This window comes from Lepisma saccharinum, chromosome 21 (genome assembly GCF_977018435.1).
Source record: "Lepisma saccharinum chromosome 21, izLepSacc3.1, whole genome shotgun sequence".
NCBI classification, from domain to species: domain Eukaryota; kingdom Metazoa; phylum Arthropoda; class Insecta; order Zygentoma; family Lepismatidae; genus Lepisma; species Lepisma saccharinum.
The window spans coordinates 1,668,403-1,690,363 of NC_139249.1; the positions used below are offsets into that span (position 1 = coordinate 1,668,403).

Consider the following 21,961-nt stretch of genomic DNA (forward strand, 5'->3'; position numbering starts at 1 on the left):
CTCTGCCAGGGGTCCCAGCCATTTTCTGTGAGTGTCCCTTCATCAAATTCATCATATCATCACTCATCCTTATCTTCTCAATTGGTCAAAAGTGGCAGAAAAGGGATGGAAAATAAATAAATAAATATTAATAAAGTATATTTAGAAGTAAATTGAAAATTTAGGTACCATGGCGACTGAACACCCTGTATTTTGTACTCCTGATGTCTGTGCATATTTTGCTAATACCAGCAAAATTTCAATCTGTAACAATGTACTTTCATGTGGATATTGCGTGGTTTACAGTGTTTTGCATCTTAATGTGATGGGTGGGTCTGTTCCTTGTCACACAAGACATCCAATCGGGGAACAATGTTTGATTCAGCTACATGCATCTCCTCAACTTCAACTTTGCAGGTTTTCAAAGAGTATTAGAGTTCTCAATTTATACAAAGGCAGAAGTTTGATACCAAGAGAAATCATAGGTTTTCTCACATGATTAATTCCACTGTAAAATATAAAAAAACTGTACCTGTATCAAAAATTTGGAGTATTATCTGTGTGTGCTGTATTTCACAGTTTTTTTCTTCTTACAACCAAAACATCCAGGACCAAGTTCAGGGCATTGCAATGCACAGTTTGAAAACCTTACATTACAATTAGGGATGTGCCGAAGCCGATTACAGATGTATAAAAATGGGCAGAAATTGACATATCGGCATCGGCAAAAATCCGATATTTAAACCGGTACAGATAATACTAGAGTTTTACCTTCTAGTAAGTTTTATATTTTTGTTTTGTAAGATTTATTGAAAATTAGGTTATGATCCATCATTATTGTAGAGTTTTTGTAATAAAATTATTGCAAACTCTCATTCAGAGGATCAACGTAACTCAAAATCGGAAATAAAACAGTACATTTCTGAACCAGGATCTGCTGTTGTATTGGAAATTCAAAAATGAGTATTCAAACCTGAAGCAAGTGCTGAGAAAATACTTGGGCATACCTGCTGCATCAGTATTCAGTGATTGAGTGTTCAGTGTTGCTGAACAGATTTGCGATAAGAGAAGAAATAGGTTACTTCCTGAAGTGCTTCCAAAACTCATGTTTCTGAAGTTGAATCTGGCAGCAGTAAATTTCCAACATTAAGAACAGGAATTCATTTTGTATTTAAATGAACTCCTTGTGTACTAATGTAAAATCTCTTGAGAATCCATGTTCTTCTTAAAGGTTCACATATCCACCTTTTGTAGAAGCAAATGTACATTCACATCTCTTGAGAATATATATATATATATATATATATATATACATATGATATGCAATACAAATGTACATAGCAAATGTATTTTTGTCATGTTGAAAATAACATCCCATTTCTGTTTAATAATCTTATGTATTGGAATCGGTTAAATATCGGCATCGGTATCGGTTCCAAAAATTATCGGTGAGTGCATCGGCATCGGTAAATTTTCAGCTTCGTCACATCCCTAATTACAATGTTGTTGAGATGAGACAGATTTAAGAGTAATCTATCATTATCTACTCAAATACTCATATTGGTTTATTGGTAAAATTAGTAATTTTACTTGTCTGATATATGTATAAGTAGCCTGTTATTTAATGCAAAATTCTAACATTTTAAATACGGGGAAACTAGTACTCACTTTATCTGCGAAACTGGTTTTTCTTCTTTGTTTTATTAATTTCAGTGGCCACTGCCACCATCCTCATTGGAACTTGCTATACTGTTGCTTGGCGTGCGTCTTTTTGTTTGTAGTTCTCCGGCTGCCGCTAGGTGCGCTGTTGTTAACTGCACGTCTGCATCCGTGTTGTCTGCTATTGCCCAGTGTTAACTGTTGTAGTAGGGGAAACCAAGTGTGGTGTGCTTGTCTGCTATCGATGTTTAGCTCGTGCGGGAAGTGCATTATGCCATGTTTTTCCTTGATTTTGGTGTCTACAAGTGTGTGGGCAGTGTGTTTGACTTGTACCTTTTGAATTTTATGTCTATGGTATTTGATGTGTTTGGCAAGACCAGTAGTGGGTTGGGCTTTTTTCGCATCTGTTAGGTGCTGTTGGATTCTTTCATTGACAGATCTCATGGATCTGCCAATGTAATGTGCCTTGCATTGGCACTCTGCATCGTATACACCTTGGTTATCAAGGGGGGAGAGGAAGTACCGTTTGTGTTTGTTCAGTTTATCAGTTATTTTGGCATTTGGTTTGTGCGCTACTTTGATGCCATATGTGGATATGCGGTTGGATGTGGTGGGATGGTAGGGGAAGGCAAACCATTTATATTGGTTGTTGATTTTGACTGGTTAGGGTGCCTGACCTGTATTTCTGCTTTACTGCACCAAGTGGAAAGTTGTGCTTCTGTGCAGCCATGTTTCAGGGCTATTTCAGTGATGGTGGCTATCTCCTCTCGTAGATCCTCTTCTCTGCAACAGTAGGAGAAGGCTCTTCGATAAAAGTTCAGCCATACGTTAGCTTTTTGTTTGGGGGATGGCTAGAGAGAGTGTGTATGTACTGGTTGCCTGCATTTGGTTTTCTGTAGACAGTGGTTATGAATTTGTTAAGTGCACGGCTGGTTGTGATGTCCAGGAAGTTGATGTTACCATGTTCCTCTTGTCCTACGGTGAAGTTGAGCCTGGGATGGATGCTATTTAGCTTGTTCACTAGAAGGTTGAGTTCTTCTGCCTTTTTGTATATGATTATTGTGTCGTCCGCGTACCTTCCATATCGGATGTATTGCAGTTCTGGAGTGTGAAGTGTCTCTTTTTCAACCAGGTGCATGACGATGTTGGCTAAAGGAGCTGATAGGGGATTGCCCATCGCAAGGCCCTCAGACTGTTTGTAGAATTTATCCTCAAACTGAAAGTAGTTGTGTTTTAAACAAACTTCCGACAGCCTGGTTGTTTCTTGTACCTCTAGAGCAGGGATTCTGTTTATTGTCAGCCATCTTTCAACTGAATGCAGAGCTAGGTCTATGGGGATTGAATTGTACATATCTACTATGTCAATGTTGGCTAATTTTGCACTGTCAGCTTGTACTATTGAAGTCACGAGATTTTTTAGCATTGGCATTGTTGCCGAACTAACATTTTGCTATATTTTTTATGAATATAAACATATATAATTATATGCCTAGGTTCTGTAAAGTATTTGCCTAAATACAGTTTTTCTTTTTTGGAGGCAAAATCCATTGCATTCATCTGGTTATGGTACATTAATTACAGGGATTAACCAGTGATCAGAATGCTACATTTTAATAGTAGCTTCGCTACACCTACAACTACTCTTCCAAAAGGTAGCTTCGCTACAGCTACATCTACAATTACCAAAAAGTAGCTCGCTATGCTACTCCTGTTCGCTACTTTGATACTTTTGGCCTACTTCTGCATAAAAACTTAAACAACTATATGGATATTCAAAAGATGCTCCTAGTATGATAGTTGTACTTGCTGGAAAATAGATTCTATTATTTATTATCATAATTCCCATCATTCGATAATTTTGATAGCAGTGTTACTTCAGTTACTTATTTATACTTTAGTGTTTGAGAATAACGTAAACGGCATATCAATTCAAATTTGGTATATGAGTATTGCAATTAGGATGATACCCAAATTAATCATTATAATCATTGTAATTATATAATTGTAATTACAACTACACACAAATGAAATTTGGTAGGATTATTTACATTCATATATCAAAGTATTTTCCTTGAGAATAAATATTGAGTTGAGTCACATAGTGGTTCGGAACCAGTCTCAATTAGTTTATCTGTGCATAAAGTGGACTCAAAGTAAAAACTAGGAAAGATGCCTGGAGGATGGGATCCTCCTGTTCCTCCATTCCCCACACTGCACATCATCATTCGTCATTCTTCCTCATTCTCACAGTAATTAATGACATTTTGTTGTATCTTACAATATCCATGTGATATGTTCCAGGGGTGCCCCAAACAAGGCATGTTTCTCTCCAAAATAGAGATGCAACTGAAAAAAACGTAGCTGTTAGCCGGAATATATTCAAATACGTCAGTTATTTATCTGGATATTAGAATTATTCTGATACTAATATAATAAATTATGCGGATAAAATGGGATATCAAGGTATTTTCAATCTAGATTATCCTAATTTCAATGTAATAGACTGTCTTTATGAACCTCCTGCAAAAGTAAGCGTTATTGTCTTTTCTTTTTTTATTACACTGTTGCCACATTAAAATTTTCCTCAAAATGCAGAGAAGAAATGTAGCTGTAGTGAAATTTTCGCTACAACTACAGGAATTATGTAGCTTCGCTACCACTACAGCTACAATTTCCAAAATGTAGCACCGCACAGCAACAGCTACAAATTTTGTAGCTAGCTACAGTAGCACGCTACTTCCGACCACTGGAATTAACGAACCATTCATGTTATTCATGGAACATTTACAATTTTATATTGGATAGGTAGAATATCTGTTACAGCTATTTAATGTGAGTTTTTGCTTTAGGCTAAAGGGAACTGGACCTACAGTTCGAAGTAGGATTGAAACCACGATGTGCCTCCACCGGGATGGCAACAAGGTGATGATATTAGCACTACAACATCAGGGAGGTTAAATATCTGTTATGGGTATCAGTAAATTTTATGTTGTCTCTGAAAATATTTATAATATACAAACAGATATTTCCTGCATCATCGCATCACTTAAAATAACTTAACTAACTCTCTAGCCTTCTTAAACCTGAAGGTTTATGTCTGCAGCAACACAAGCCTTTCATCTTTCCCTGTCCTGGGCAAGATCAATCCAATCTTTTCCATCCTTACCAACGTTATCCGTCCATATTCATCTTGGCCTTCCTACAGATCTCTTATCATCAGGTTTCCCAACAACAATCCTGTAAATTCTTCTTTCCTCTCCCATTCATGCCACATTGCCTGCCAACCTAAGTCTTCTTGATTGCATCACTGAAACTCTTCGAGTAATATAATCGGATATTTACCCTAAATTAGATATCTTTGCATTCCCATTTCATACATTGTTTTTTCAGCTCACCACATAGCAGTCAGTCTATGTTACAAATACATATGCAATAAATACACCTATATAATGTAATGTAATAAAATATAACTAGGTCTGAATTTGAAATTATTCACTGGTATGTTTCCTGTGTGTGACTTGCTAAATGTGCCACTAACAGAGGTGGAAGAAGGTTGGAAAATCCATTATTTTTTTGTTTTCGTGGCTGCATTTTGAGGAATACAAGATCCCTTCTCAGTGAAATCCAAACACATGATGAACGCTTCTGAGGAAAATAACATTGTTCAAAAGTAATACAAAACATGACACTAGCATGGTATAAGAAAAGGCATTAAATTGGTCTTGAACTTTCAACTCCTTCTCAGTCATTATCTGTGACATGCAGTTTGTGACTGCAGACAAAATGGAACACCACCCGTGCTACAAGTAGTAAAAGTAGCATTGGAAGAAGAGAGTAACAAATATGCATACAGAAGCAGTATAAAAAGTTCATTAATAACATATGTGTTTGTTTTTTCACAAAAAGGAAATATGAGTTTTACCTTGCAGTAATTATATTTATTTTTAAAAGTAATTTTTCCTGTGCAATAATTGGAACAAGAAACTTTGGTTTTGTGAATACCCAGTAATATATTTTTTTTCATGAAATTACATTTTTTCTTTTGCTGGCTGTAATTAAATTGGTTAATAAATTTGATCCTTTGACTAGTTTTCACCCCTTGACTAATTCTACACCAAAGAAGCTATTTAATATTTTCATATAAGTGAATCTGGTACACATTTTTAGGAGAAGCTATGAATTTATGTTCATTGTAATGTCAGAAGGGAATGTTGTTTAACAATGAAGTTTCTCCTTGCAGGTATTGTTACGAATGCTTGAACAAAGCAACAGGAGAAAGAAATTGCATTGTGTGTGGGAAGAAAGTGGGCAAGAACCTTGTGTTGTGTGATCAGTGCCCAAGGGCTTACCATACAGACTGCCTGCAACCGCCAATCAACAAGGTAGGTAGAATGTCTACTACACGTGTGCATTTTGCGTATTTTCATTATTCCATGTTGCTTTCTGCCTTCATAGACTGCTCAAAATGGGGATGTGAGTGATGATTAGATAAAATTGACGAAGTGACACTGGAAAGAACCCAGTTGGGTCTTGAACCCTTAAGCTTCAGTATCAAGATGGTGAGTCAACCACGTAACCCTTTGTCTTCAAATGTTCATCACCAAGAACTCCCTTCCACTCTGATTTAAATGTCCTCTGCTACAGTACTTTACATAATACGAGGGCGGGCTGAAAAGTAATGCCTGCTATTTTTTTGTGAACTCTCAAGAAATTCTTTGTGACACACGTTGAGAGTTCCTCAGCAGGGGTTTTCATTGTGAGCATGAACAGCCCAACATCATACAGTACTGACGTACACTTTCATTGCCATAAAAAGCCTTCATTCTCTGATGGATGTCAATTGGGGGACACATTTTCTGCAGTTAGAAACTCAGTCACCACACCCAGTTTCAGGTTCACCGACATAGTATGGTTACATGCTGCCATTTTCCTCGCTCTAGTTCAGCAACCCCTGGTGATAGAAGTTTGAAACTTGGAATGGAGAAGGGGGAAAGTCTGAAGAGTACAATGCATGGTTGCTCAAAATACAAAATGTCTTTACACAGTCACAAAAAATAGCAGGCATTACTTTTCAGCCCACCCTCGTATATAAATAGGCTACTGTTTATGTTGACAACAAATTTTGCATTTATTGAGATAATATGCCTATTCTTATTGAACATATTTCAAAATGATTTTTGCACGCCTCAAAATATTTAATGAAAGTGGAGTGGGATTTCACATTTCTTGCACTGCCATGTTGTCTCATTTCTTTCCTCTTCCTTGTAACCCAAATAACATGTTTTTGCTGGGGCCGGCTTCTGTGGAGGAGTCGTTAGTGCTATGATTCTAGGGGTCCTGGGTTCAAATCCTAGTCTGAGCATGGGTGTTCTTTGTAAGTATCCCTTCATCAGTTTTATCACTCATTACGATCATCGGGATTAGCCAAAAGTGGCAGAAATGCACAAAAGATCTTTGCTGGGTTTTTCCTTACCCAGTTATTTACCTTGGAGTGTTTTTGTCTGTAGAAGACCTTTGGGTGTTGGAGAGGTAATGAAACACCTCCAGAAGCTTGAAAACTGGGTAAAGAAGAATTAAAAGTGTGTGTATGAACCAGGGAAAGGTACAGTGAGCACCATATGTTGGCTACCTGGTCCAACACCTCATTTGAGACAAGAGCCAAATTGAATTGTGTTGTCACAAGATACCAGAAGAGGCAAATAGGTTAATATAAGAACTATGGTAGTTCCCGAAACTATGTTGCGTTGATTTGAAAAATCAACTGCATACCTGACTGATACCTTTCTATTCCTTTCACTTGACATTTCAATGTGCAAATTAATTGCCTGTTTTTTGAAGTGTTGATCCAGGGTGATCAATTACCTCAAGAGTGTCCAGTTCCAGTTTTGACACCCAGTGATTTGTGACAATTTAGAGTACAATACAATGTACTCCATCCTGCAAGGATAACAGCTGAAGTAAAAATGTAAATGGATCTTACATGAGAAAGAAATTTAAGAAGTACTATTGGATAAACAGTGAATTAAATGTTTATTCTCCTATGTACTTGTTTTTTTATTGATAAATTCTGTTTTTCGTTGGTGGTTTTAAAAATTATCAACAAATTCCACAAATATTTTTTATACGTTCCATGTTAATATATTTTCCATTAGAATGTGTATTAGTTAGACCTTAATAAAAGTTTCATAACTCCTGGAAGTTAGAAGAAACTAAAATTCCTTTACCACAGGAGAAGCTGACCATTTGTTTGCGGTTTAGACACACACAACCTGTAGATCTGAGAAAAAGTGTCCTACATATGATGTATAAACTAACACAATTAATGTCTTGTGAGAAGTGTTTATTGATTGATTTTGTTTATGAAGTGTGTGTTTGCACGGGTTAACATAGGTGTCAGCCTCCCTGGCAGAGTGGTTAGAGCTGCAAGCTACAAAGCCAGATTTTCTAGGTTCAAGTAGGGTGTAAAGAAGTGACGAAATTTAAACGGAAACCTAAGAATTAGTGTGTTGCAGGAAGAGCATTTCGCTCGAGCAGCAAATAGTTTGCATGGGTGATGCTAGATGATCGAACAAACAAAACAAGCAGCATGCGCTCCAAGCCCAATAGTACACGTGTAACCGCAATTCGTCTGTGGCAGTGGGCCCTCAAATATGGATCGTGAGAAGCGAAATTGAAACTTACGTGAACATAGTCATGATCTTCATGTTAAAATGTAGTTTAGTCTGTCTTAGTGATCGGGAATACCTTGAATTCTGGGAATTTTGCGTGAATTATTGGCTCCGGGAATTATGCGTGAATTCTGCTTGAACTTTTCCCCGTAGATGTGAAAAATTGCAGCTTTTATTAATCCAAATCTTGTTCAATTTATTACATACAGTAAATCCTCGTTAACACGAATATCAAGGGATCGAAAAATCAAGAGTTCCTGTTAAAAAAAAATCTTGCTAACCAGGCAATCAATTTTATTGTTGCAATACAGTTCTTTCTACACATTAACCATTTACAATACGTATTATGTATCTCATCATAGAAAACACTACTACAGTACTACAGTAATTAATTTTTTTTAAAAAAAAACACTCTCAGATCATTTTCTGTGAAAAATTCCTGTATATTGCGCTTGCAGACGGGAACGCAAATACCTGGTAACTTCACGGCCAACTGTACTCATAGCTTCCGTAAAACTGGCAGTAAATTCGGATATTGCAGCAAAACGTTCTAAAGTGTCCAATAGAATAGAAAAACACATCTGAACACACAACTGAATTTGTTGGTTAAATACATATAAGCTCATTGTTGATGCGATGATCGCGATTGTCGAGCAATTGCACCCGTTTTAATCTTGATGTTACTCGTACTGGCTGTGTTTTAAAGAATAGAAAAACACATTTGAACACATTGTGATCTGAATCTGTTGGTTACAATACTGTAGAAGTTGATTGTTGACAAGATGATAGAGATTGTTGAGCGATTTCTTACATACCTAGCAGAGGAACAACAGAAAAAAATTATGAAAAACTTTGAAAGTTTGTGTTAAATGAGATCTAATGACGCAACGGACTAAAATACAGTTCGTAATTCGTGGTAACTGAAATTCGCGTTAACCGATAAAACTTTCTATAAGATATAATACAATCCCTGTCGGGACCAACATTTTGTTCGTGTTAACAAAATGTTCATCTTAAGCGAGTTTGTGTTAACGAGGGTTTACTGTATTTCTTAATGCCCTTTAGCTTTAATTTTTATCGAGGAAGAAAAAGAAAAAAGCTACGTGGAAAATAAAACTAATGCTCTCAATTCGTTTACTTCGTTAGTGTCCTTTGCAGAACAATTTATTCGAGATAAAGATTATTGCAAGATGACGTATTTTGAAGTTGATTAGGTAAATTTGAAATTCTTATACAATTAACAATTTTTTGTAGATTACTACATCCCGTAACATTTTGTAACTTGTGTTTGTAAATGTATTTCTAGTCTGAGTATGCGAAATGACAAATGTAAACTATGCACCTTAAATTAAATACACCGTATATATACTGTTCAATTGAATTGATACATTGGAATCGTACAAACAGATTGTTAATATATTTGTAGGGGGTCATGAAAGGTGGTAATACGTAAGATTGAAATAGAGAAAACATGCGCTTCTACTTCTACCCTTGAATTTATGGAAAGTTTGCCTTGAAAATGAAATTGGTGGTTGTGAGCTGAAACTGCCAGGATTGATATTTTACATGTATGTGTGTACAATTATTGTTACATGAAAATAATATTCCATTGTAAACGCTCGAGGGTGGGAGACTAGAACAAGTACGAGCGAGCAAAATGTGGTTCCGTGCAATACTCTACTAAGGATCTTGTTTCCTAAGACCTATGCAAGCAAGCAGTGCTAACTCTGTTATAATTAGCTTGACTCACATCTCCTACTATTATCCAAGATGTACCACTGTGCACAGTTCTACTATCTTGCTTGAATTTGCACACTCCTCACGACAAGCTCGAATCATTGCCACGACTCTTTAGTTTGTTTCCCAGTGAAGCTGTTCTAAGGTTCCTTTAAATTGCATCTTCAACCTGTCTGTGAATCGGACTTGAAAAAAGAAATGATGAATTCATTTTCTCAGTAACTGATTGTCACAGGCAGAATAGCATTTTTCAGACTTTTTTTTTAAGTTCATTTACTTGTGGTAGGTAGTTGCAACAGTGTATATTCTTCTCATGTCTACCTAAATATTTGTTCATATTTTTCTTCTGCGTGGGTTAAATTGTTTGTCGCAAAATACTATCCAAATAAGAAAGCATTATTTTAATCTCCATTTCATTTATGTTGTGTAGTATGTTTGGTGACTTAATCGAATTTAACTTGTGACAGGTTCCTCGTGGCAAGTGGATATGTCCCGGTTGTCAGTCAAAGCAGCCAAAGAAACGAGGTCGTCGGCCAAAGATGAGCGAATCGGAAGGAGGCTCCGGGACGCAGGAAGAAGTGAACCCTTCCCCTCCTCCGAAGAAAGACAGGAAGAAGATAGCCAAGGACCTGACACCCTGCAAGACCATTCTGGAGGACCTGGAGTCGCACGACGAAGCTTGGCCTTTTTTACTTCCTGTGAACACGAAGCAGTTTCCAACGTACCGGAAGATCATCAAAAACCCTATGGATCTCAGCACCATCAAGAAGAAACTTCAGGATGGAGTGTGAGTAGTATGTGCTGAATGGAGAGGATTGATTGTTTACCAACTTCAGGTCTTTTGTAGTCATGTTCTGAATTTTCATTCATGTATTGTTAAATTAATTTTAAGTTAAGTTTAACACTAAAGTTATCAATGCTTTTAATTTTTGCTATTGCATATTTTATTCCTGTTTGTTAAGCATGATGAAACAAGATGAAGTACATTTTTTTTTACTATTTAGTACGTATGGGACAGCACTCTGTCAGTATCCACCAATATAGGCATATCAGTTTATCATATATATCTATAAATATCTTATTTTGTAATTTTTTATGGATATAAACATATAATATTTTTTATAGTAAATGTCTAGATACGAGGGAGAATCAAATGAAAACCGCAAATATGTTTTTTTCACTATTTTAATGCAGGGATAATGTTTGATTGTACATTATTTTTCTAAATAGTCCCCTCCCAGTTCAATACACTTACGCCATCGGATAGGTAGTGCTTCGATACCGCGTGAGAAAAATTCTTTCGGTTGACTGTGTAGCCACTCGTGTTCCTCCGATTGGACGTCTTCATCAGACTTGAACCTCTGCCCTCCAAGGTGCTCCTTTAATGGACCAAAGATGTGGAAATCAGATGGTGCCAAATCTGGTGAGTATGGCGGATGTGGTAGGCACTTGAAGCATAGGTCATCGATGGTTTTGATGGTTGCACGAGCAGAATGAGGACGGACGTTATCGTGTTGAAGCAAAACACCTGCAATCGGCAATCCCCTTCGCTTTGTGCATATCGCTGGCCTCAAATGGTTCTTGAGAAGGGCAGTCTAGGTGGCACTAGTCACTGTCGTACGTGGGGGCATGTAGTGTTCCAGAAGAGGACCTTTCTTATCCCAGAATAAAGTCAACATGACTTTTCCTGCAGAGGAAACTTCTTTGGTTTCAGCGAAGACGAATGATGCCATTCTTTGCTTGCACGTTTCGTCTCCAGTTGAAAATGGTGCACCCAACTTTCATCCCCGGTGACAATGTGAGCTAGAAAATCCTCACCGTCCTCTTCATAATACCTCAACCTGACGGACTTTCAGCTGTCGAGGAACCCACCTGGCGGACACTTTTCTGTAGCGGAGTTCATCATGCACTATGTGTTGTACTGAACCAAAGCTCATATTCAGCAAGGAAGCCATTTCAGCCAGGGTGACACGCCAGTTTTCCTGAATAAGCCGATCTGCTGCGGCTATGGACTCCTCTGTCACAACTCGCTGAGCCTGACCCGGACAGGGAGCATCAGTCAATAAAGTCATACCTTCTGCGAAATTCTTGCACCAATTGTTGACTTGCCGCTGTGACAGACAAGCATCCCCATACTTTGTCTGCATGCTCCGATGAATATCAACCGGTTTCACACCTTCACTCCATAAAAATCGAATAACTCCATGCTGTTCCTGCTTGGTGCAACTGCGTAGTGGTGCCACCATCTTGAATCAGCTGTTACTCACATCCAACCCCACCTACCGGCACTGCTTCATACTACCAGCTCGGAAAGACGTCAAGGACTGTGTCTGCAAATTTCCAAACGCCTAGAAAGAAAAAAAGATTTTTAATGGCACTTTTGCGGTTTTCATTTGACTCTCCCTCGTAGCAACTTCTTTTAGATTCGAAAAACTTGGTTCATCTGGTAACATACATTTATTTAGGAGATCAATGAACTATTTGGAATTTTATAGCAGATTGGTAGAATATCGGTTATCAGTAAATTTTATGTTTGTACTTTATCGGTATCAGCCAAAATTTCATATCCGTCCATCCCCACTATTTAGTATCAACGTGACATATTTCGTACAAGTAGTCAAGATTCACAAGCCTCTCCACTGAGTCTGAGGATATGAATCAGAAGTTTTCATTTGTTCAGGACATTTAGTTGAGATTTTGTAGCAGTAGAAACTCCTAGCAGTCTTAAACTAAAGTAATCCTTTTTGTGTTTAAGGTCAAGTATGTGAATCTATGTATAGTAGCATCTCATCTTTTGTATCAAGTGTACGAACAATGCTGTCTATGATTATTTCATGAGCTCTGACTGAACAGTTTAATGTTAAAGGTATTTTAATTTTTGTTCTTTAGTACTGCATTTGTGTCATCTTAGGCTAATTGCAATGATGAGGATGAGTGATGATATGATGACATTGATAAATTGACACTCACGAAAAATACCCATGCCCAAGCTGGCAAAGATGTGAACTGTAAAAAAATGTCTAGTGAAAGAGAAAAGCGTTAGAACATATGAGCGGTTTGGGAGTAAAAACTTGTTGGCCTACAAAAGTATGAAAGCGAGAAAACCACAGGTGAAAGTTTGGCTGTTGCATTGTGGTATCTGTATTACCAGCCTGTGTATTTTTGCCAAATACCACTACTTCAGTAATGTGTGAGCTGCAGGAGAATCTGCAGAAACTACACTCAAGTTTGAATGGAGTGAGGGTTTTCAAGTTTCACTCCTTTGCTGCTCATATCATCTTGTAGTGATTTGGTTAACATTTTTGCAAAAAGTTGCTTTTTCTTTTAGATCCTGTAACAGTGTTGGATAATGTTGAGTGGTTTTACGTATACCTACACTTTACATAACCTGGATCGGATATCCTCTCGCAGTCTAGGTGTTTCTAACAGCCAAGTGATTCCCAAACCATCAAAACACTTTACGTTCCTAGTACTGTACCTAACATGCACCGACGACCTATAGGGCTTGCTCAATGACGATTGAGTATAATTTATTGACGCACCTTCTCTGTATATACATCGTTTCATTACAGCTCAAGTAAAAAATGTGCCCCAGGCTGCTTTTTGCTCCCTTACAGCACAATGCACTTTTCCAGATTTGGCTCTATGAGTGCACTATTTATCGTAGTGCTAACCATCACTTCGGTGCATGTCTCTGTATTTCCCTCTATATATGCATCTCGGTCTGTCTCTCGAAGGAGTCTGAACCCAGTATTTATACCTCCGACAAAACTGGCGAAGGCCCTTTTGTTACCTTTTTAAACAAGAAAACCATTGGGAGGAAAACTATCCATTGACTTCCCCTGCTACCGAGCAAGAGGCAATCTTGGCAAGAGCATTTACAAACATATAAACACAAAATTTTACACAAAGCATTCTTCATTTTACAACTGTGTCCATTAAGAACCACACAGCAATAATAATATTTACTTTCTATCATATGTACTAGGGATGGGACCGATTAATCGGTACTCTATCAGTATCTGCCGATATAGGCATATCGGTTTATCGGTAAAATTACCGATTATTTTACCGATCCGATATATCAATAAATATCTGATAAATTAGTGCAAAATTCTGCCATTTTGTTGTAATTTTTATGGAGTAATCTTCATGCTCTAATTTCTAAAAAAGTAAATGTCTAAATGTGCAACTTCTCTTGCACTCAGTTACATTGAAACAATTTATTAAGGAGGTCAATGAACCTTTCAGGTTCTTCAAGGACCACTTCTAATTTTATATCGGATTGGTAGAATATCGGTTATCAGGATTGGTAAATTTAATATCGGTACTTTATCGATATCAGCCGAAATTTCATATCGGCCCATCCCTAATTTGTACTGTTTGCAGTTAGTCTGAAATTATTTTTATTTTATTCCCCAGATACAAATCTAGAGAAGACTTCTGCGCAGATGTGAGACACATATTCAACAACTGCGAGACTTTCAATGAAGACGATTCTCCTGTCGGGAAGGCTGGGCACAGCATGAGGTCATTTTTCGAAACAAGGTGGAGCGAACTCAACAGTCACTGAAAAGCCATTTAAATTTCCTTTTTTGTAAAACCGGGAGCTCCATCCCCCAATCTCACCGCACAACTTGCCAACTCAAGGAAATAGACGCGAAAGCATAGAAACGAGTGGTGGGTGCAAGAGTCAGAGTGAATGGTTTTCAAATTTGTTGACTATGTGCCAGTTGTACAGTGTTCATTTCCCCCCCAGAGGACATATTAAATTAACAAGTGTTCATTAGCGCTCTCTAGGATGAGTTTTGTGTTCGTGCACTCTTCATTCCGAATGGCTGTGGTTGGGCCGAGGATTGTTTTGTAAGAATGGTTCATGTTTTCATCCCCATTTCAAATTTCCATTTTCATTTCAGTGCTTACGTTATAAATGATTTTATCGTTAAAATAATAATGAAGCAAGTCCTCCATAATCAACATAGAAATTTAATTCCGTCTGTAATTTAAAAAGAAAAAACAGATTTCCCTTTAAATTTAGCACCAGTGAAGTAGTGCAGATTTGTTTTCATATTTTTTTCCCACCCTTTCCATATTTGTAAAAAGGAAACTACATATTTCTCTTGAAATCACCTAAGTACTTATCGTTAAAGAGAGCGAGTTAGATAAATAAATGAACTCCTTCAGATGTATTTTTTTTAGAATTGTAATAAAAAGAAAACACTGAAAAAATGCAGGAGTGCATTGACCATGTGACAAGACTGTTGTGTGGAATAGTCTGTGCATCCTGAATATTTGTGCCTGAAGTATTTGAGTGTTTGTGATCGTATGAAGGTTATTACTGTGGACAAGTGAAAAATAGACAAAGAGAAAGAGAATAAAAAACATTACTCCATTGGGAACAAAAATGTTTTAACATGACAGTTATTGAATGTCTTTTTTTATATTAAAAGTATTTGAAATTTGATGTATATATTTATTTTTTCTTTTAAGTAAATACGAATTGTAATGATTAGTGAAAGAACGAGATTTTTTTTTTGTTGTACTTTATAGCTAAGTATATGTACAATGTAATATATTTAATATATGACTTACTTAAGGCGTTCATGAATATTGCTGTGTTTGTGTTACACATGTCCATTTCTCCTGAAGATTATTTAGAATTGAGGTAATTTAGAACCTCACAACCAAGGTGGATACAGGTATTTGGTGTTAAATTGCTTCAGGTACAGAATGGTGTCAGTTGATCCTAGAGGTCATTTGTTATTAGATTTAGTTGAATGCTGGTCAGCAATGCATACGAGGGTACATAAACTATATACCTTAATATTTTCCATACCCACTCAAGCACTTATCATAGCGTGATATCAGTTTGTTGATACTGCAGGATGCCTACCAGTCAAGTAAAAGTCCAGAAATTATGCTTGTGGTCAAGAATTCTTGTTATTTTTTACGATATACTAACTTAACATTCTTGTATACCTGTACTAGGATTTGATAAAATTGAATATTTGGAAATCTTAAATTTATTATGGTTAGGATTTGTTCAGTTTGTTTCTTAAGAACTACATTCTAACTAACTAACTCTCTAACCTTCTTAAACCTGAAGGTTCATGGCTGCAGCAACAGGCCTTCCATCTGTCCCTATCCTGAGCCAGATGTATATACTCTTTTCCATCCCTACCAATTTCCTTTTGGTCCATCTCAACATTGTCCCACCATCTTCGTCTTGGCCTTCCTACAGGTCTCTTACCATCAGGTTTCCCAACAAGAATCCTGTGAACTCTTCTTTCCTTTCCCATTCGTGCCACATGGCCTGCCCACCTAAGTCTTCTTGATTTAATTATTCTAATAATATCTGGACATGAATACAAATTATGTAACCTTCTCCACTCACCTGTCTCCTCATCCCTTTTAGGTCCAAAGATTTTCCTAAGGATCTTATTTTCAAATACTCTCAATTTATGTTCCTCTTTCAATGTAAGGGACCAAGTTTCACATCCATATAATATTACAGGAAAAATTACTGTTTTGTATATTTTAACTATTAGTTTCTTAGATATTAAACGAGAAAACAAGAGTTTATGAAGAGAGAAGTAACATGCATTTCCTGAATTAAGCCTACTTTTTATTTCCTCTTTAATATCATTTTTATTTGTTAGTATTACTCCTAAGTACAGTGGAACCTCGATTTTACGTTTTTCAGGGGACCAAGCTGAAAGAACTTAAAATGCAGGAAAATGTAAAATGGAGGAAAATATTTTAACATTTTGCTGTGTTGGGACCACGAAGATTGAATGTATAATGCGGGAAAATGTACAATCGGGGTTCCACTGTACTTGAATTTGGAAACTGGTTCAAACGAGTTGTTATCAATAATTAGATTTTGATTATTACCTAACCCTTGGTTTCGGCCTGTGCTACGTCCCGCGTAGCGGTGCACTTCACAAGTACACTTACCTTATAAGCTCAGCAGAGCATGCTGGATAATCCCAGGGATCGGGCTGAGTTACTGCGTTCCTTTCCCTTGGATCCACAGGTGAAGTCCAATGACAACCCACGAGGTTGTCCTCCTGATGCAGGTATCCACAAGTACGAAATACACTTTCGAAATAAAGAAAAACCGCAATATGTTCAACTTTACGTTTATTATTGACACGCACGTATATCATGTAAGACTAAAAATTACAATTCAAATACTTTTGAACGGTACAGCACGAGATGCGTAATCCTATCTTTCCCGTAACGCGAAGCACCTCTTGCTAGTTTAAATCTCTCCGTGCGACTACTAACCGTTTTTCTGGAAGGCGAAAACACCTCCTCAGTTACACAGTGTTACCAGACACAATAACCTTTTAATACTAGGTAGTTTGATAAAAGCAAACAGTAATATATTAGAAATGTACAGTAATCTGGCACAGTGAATTTAGGTATGTGGTGGCAACAATGCAATGAAAAGCAGGTGATCTTCTCCCACCACAAGAGTTTAAATAAATCAACAATGGCTTTCAAAATATAAGAGAAACGAACGGCCTTTGCCAGAAACATGAAACAACAAATAGATATAAGGAATTTAACTCAGAAATTATTAACTTCGGCTTCAATTCACTGATCAAAATGAAACTTATAACACTCCTTAGACTATTTAAAAGCAAATGAAACGGTTAATGTTTAAACTATGTAAATTGCTTAAATTTGCAGCTATTCATACTTGTAGATATGTGTATTGATTATAAAGGCAGCCATATTAGAAAATTGGTTGAAGGCATTAATATATTATGAATATATATATGAATAATCAACTGTATAATACTAATAAAAATAATATAAAATATAATAATAATAATATAAAACCACGAAGTAATGGCAAACTCGGGGTCATTACACCTGTAAGCATATATTTAGTTTTCTCTTTGCTAACTTCCAAACCTATCTCTTTAGCAGTTTTGAAAAATATTTTAGCATTATTCTTAATTGTATAAACATCATCCTCCTGTAAGATTACATCATCTGCATATGCTAACAACTAAGTCACACCATTTAATTTTAGTCCTTTGTTATTTTCTTTTACCTTCCTAACAGCATATTCTAAGGCAAAATTAAAGAGCAATGGAGATAATGCATCTCCTTGTTTTAACCCATCATGAATTGTAAATTTGTCCGACATATTAATATCCACACGAATTTTACTTTCTGTTTCACTGGTGCATACTTTTATCATATTAACTAGCTTCTTAGGTATTCCAAACTCTACTAATATATTATATAATTTATCTCTTTTGACTGAATCATACACTTTTTTAAAATCAATGGATAGCTGATGGACATTTTGATTATATTCCCACTTTTTCTGAAGTGTGTGTCTGATGAGAAAAATTTGATCTGTTACATTTAAATCCACATTGATATAATCACCTATAATTTCATTAGCATATGGGATTATTCTTGCTAAAAGAAATAAAATTAACAAAGCAAGTCTAAATCTCTTTTTAAAGTACAGCTTCAGTTTTCATCTTAACAGACCTTGTGGGTTTTCCATTGAATGAAAATATCTATTATCTTAATTTCCAACTATACCTAAGTAGGGGGCGATTAATTAAGTGTAAAGAAAAAGGGGTAAAAGAGTTAAAGAAAAAGTCAAGAATTTTGGATTTGTTATTTTGGTAGGCACCCTGTACCATCATTTTACTGGTTGCCACAAATGTATTCAACCATGTAGTGACAGCGTTTTTGAGTTCATCACCTACGGCCCCTCAATTTGAGCCAAGCTGCGAGACAGTGCAGGTGCATACGTGTACTGTATCTAGCCTTGAACTTCGACAGGTTGGCTACTCACTGGGAATTATGCATGAATTATTGGCTCCGGGAATTATGCGTGAATTCTTCTCAGTAGACGTGAAAAATTACAACTTTTTTAATCCAAATCCCATTCACATTGACCGCATGTACACACGACTGGAATTGGTACTTAAAGAAATATTAAAGTATAAAAGACTTGTTTCACCATGGTAAACTTTAATTTAAAGTAGTACTGTAATCTTCATTAGTATTTATGTGTACACTTTTGGAAATTGGTGCCCCCCCCCAAAAAAAAAACAATACTGGATCCGTTCCTGAGCCACCCTGATATTGTACAGCAAATTACGCATATGTGATTAATTTTTTATATCAACAAGTAACTTTTGCTAACAGCACAAGTGTAGTATTATAATAATTTGTAGATAATTTTGAAAATGATTAAAGAAATGAAAATTTGTTTAGAAAATTATTATTTTATTATTACCATTCTTGTGAAATTTTGTTTTTAACTATTGTATCTAATCAGTATTTTTCAGGAATTTTGTACCAATTTAAGTTTTTTTGCAACCTACTTCAGGATTTTTCGAGCCTATTTTAAGATTTTTCGAGCCTATTTTAGGATTTTTAGAGCCTATTTTAGGATTTTTAGAGCCTATTTTAGGATTTTTAGAGCCTATTTTAGGATTTTTAGAGCCTATTTAAGGATTTTTAGAGCCTATTTAAGGATTTTTAGAGCCTATTTTAAGATTTTTAGAGCCTATTTTAGGATTTTTAGAGCCTATTTAAGGAACCTAAAAGCACACTTTTTAGAACCTAAAAATCCGAGGTTAAGTGATAAGGTTTCTAAATGCGAGAAAAGTTTGTGCCAGTGAAGTCCATAAGCAAGTAATGGAAGTGTACGGTAATGACGTGATGAATGCCACTTTGATGATGAAATCAAAGATGCTTAGACTGCATGGTTGAATATATTGGCAGTAACCGAGTACAATGACGGTATCAACAAACTCGTATCATGGTATGGTAAGTGCTTGAATGGGTATCGTGAATGTGTGAAAAATTAGAGTAAGGTATGTAGTTTCTGTACGATGAATTTTTTCACGCATGCATTTGTTGTTTGTGTTTTAAACCAAAAGGTTCCCTTTTTTTTCTGGATGACCCTCATATATCAGCACCTGAAGTTGAAAATGGTAGCTGGGAGAATATTTGATCAAACCTTGGGGTTTGGGGGGTTGCTTCTATATTTAGCATGGTAACAATGAGAGCTGGGGGGATGCATTGCAAAAATTTTGCTAACCGTGGGGATGCCATCCCCCTTCACTTTGAGCACTGTATAACACCGTGAGTCACAAGTCTGTGAATAATTTTAGAAATTCACCACCGATAAACTATGTGATAATTCTGATGCTGATGGAATGAAAAACTCTCCCAAGTTTTTATAGGAAACCACACAAGTGCATAAGTGCATAGTTACCATGGTTTGCTGCTAGGATGCAGCAGTAGTAGATATGGTGCTAAGTGAATGTGTTTTGTGTGTTGGAATACACAAGATCCTGGTCTGCAGCAACAAAATTTCAGGAGTAGTTTCCACTTCATGCTAATCTCCAGGAAATTCGCAACCATATCACTGTGGTTGTGGCACTGATGGACTGTGTGATGCTAACATGCATGTAGGGTAAAATGCAGTAATGATAAGATATCTGCCACATCAGCATAGAACATGTGAGATGTGTACATAAAAAAACCGTGAGAGTTTGTCATTCTATTGCAGAATTACCACTCTCAGTTGTATCATTAACGTGTAGTAAATTTCTAAAATGTTTCACAGACTTGTGAATCACTTGTAACTTAATATGTTGTGCTCATAATTGATAGTTCTATTAAGCGTTAGTTAACCTATGCTTATGCCCTAAGGAACCCAATTTGGAAAACCCTTTGTTTTGAAGAAGCTGTCGGGGTGGGAAATTCACGTGCTTGTGTGTGCATGGGAGGAATTCGATTTGATACCAGGCACCACCAATTTAAAAAAAGAGGTGGGTGGAAACTTTCTTTGCCACAAAATTGAATAGGGTGATTTCTGTGTGGCAGTGTTTGGTCAAAAGTGGAATTTGATACTGTTGAATTATTGCTCCTTGTCATGTAGGTGCCTGCAGATAGTTATGTGAGAGTCTGTTGTTTTCTTTGTCCCATTTCTCATTTGCTGAGTGTAGAGTGCTAAGGACTCCCCTTTCCATTCTTCTGAATTACACTTCAAACCTCATGGTTAACACTAACTAACTCTCTAGCCTTATTAGACCCGAAGGTTTATGGCTGCAGCAACGCAAGCCTTCCATCTGTCCCTATCCTGGGCAAGATCAATTCAATCTTTTCCATCCTTATCAATTTCCAATATGCCCATCTCAACGTTATCCCTCCATCTTCATCTTGGCCTTCCTACAGGTCTCTTACCATCAGGTTTCCCAACAAGAATCCTGTCGCCTCTTCTTTCCTCTCCCATTCGTCCCACATGATTGTGATCGAAATCCAAGATTCATGTTTGGAGGGTTCTCAAATCTTGAAATGTGTCTCAAAACTGAAAGTGTACTGTACACATGTAAGTAGCTTCAGAGAGATTTCAACTGCAGCTTTTGTAAATAATCACGTGGCTTGTTTCTTTCAAGTGTTTCAATATGTACTCTTACTTCTTGAATATTTTGAAGACACTAACCAACTCAGACATTTATTCAGCATTCGTTATTGAAATAGATGTAAGAAGGATGTTCAAGGGGGCAGTGATGGTAAATTTAGCCCCAAAATGACCATAAAATCAAGCCAATCCTGTGAGGAATGGGGCTTCCCTGATGACATAGTGGTAACATTGTTTCCTTGTAATCAAAGGAGCTCGGGTTTGAAGGCACATAGTGATCGGTTTTCACTTTAAAACTATAGGTCCAGTCCTGAGTAGCCTATCTGTGCATAAAGTAGACTTGAAATAAAAACATGATACTGTGAGGAATTTAAGGAAGGAGTCGTGAAAATGTTGTTGGAGGGACAAGAGTAACCTAGATAGATAAAATATATTTTATTCTGAAATCTAATCAACTCAACTCAAATTATAACATGGGGTATTCAATTAAACAGCAGAA

At 36.7% G+C, this 21,961-nt stretch overlaps 1 protein-coding gene across 7 annotated transcripts in view; it reads left to right on the forward strand.

Moving 5' to 3' along the window:
- The window catches only part of LOC146004333 (bromodomain adjacent to zinc finger domain protein 2B-like), a 164,181-nt gene extending 148,670 nt beyond the window's left edge, over positions 1-15,511 (forward strand). For all 7 annotated transcript variants that reach the window (XM_083143110.1, XM_083143112.1, XM_083143115.1 and 4 more), the window contains 3 exons: positions 5,879-6,020; positions 10,511-10,830; positions 14,466-15,511. In XM_083143110.1, the coding sequence (XP_082999236.1) occupies positions 5,879-6,020; positions 10,511-10,830; positions 14,466-14,616 (613 nt within the window). In that variant the 3' untranslated portion in view covers positions 14,617-15,511. The remainder of the gene's footprint in view (positions 1-5,878; positions 6,021-10,510; positions 10,831-14,465) is intronic.
- Positions 15,512-21,961: the final 6,450 nt, after the last annotated feature.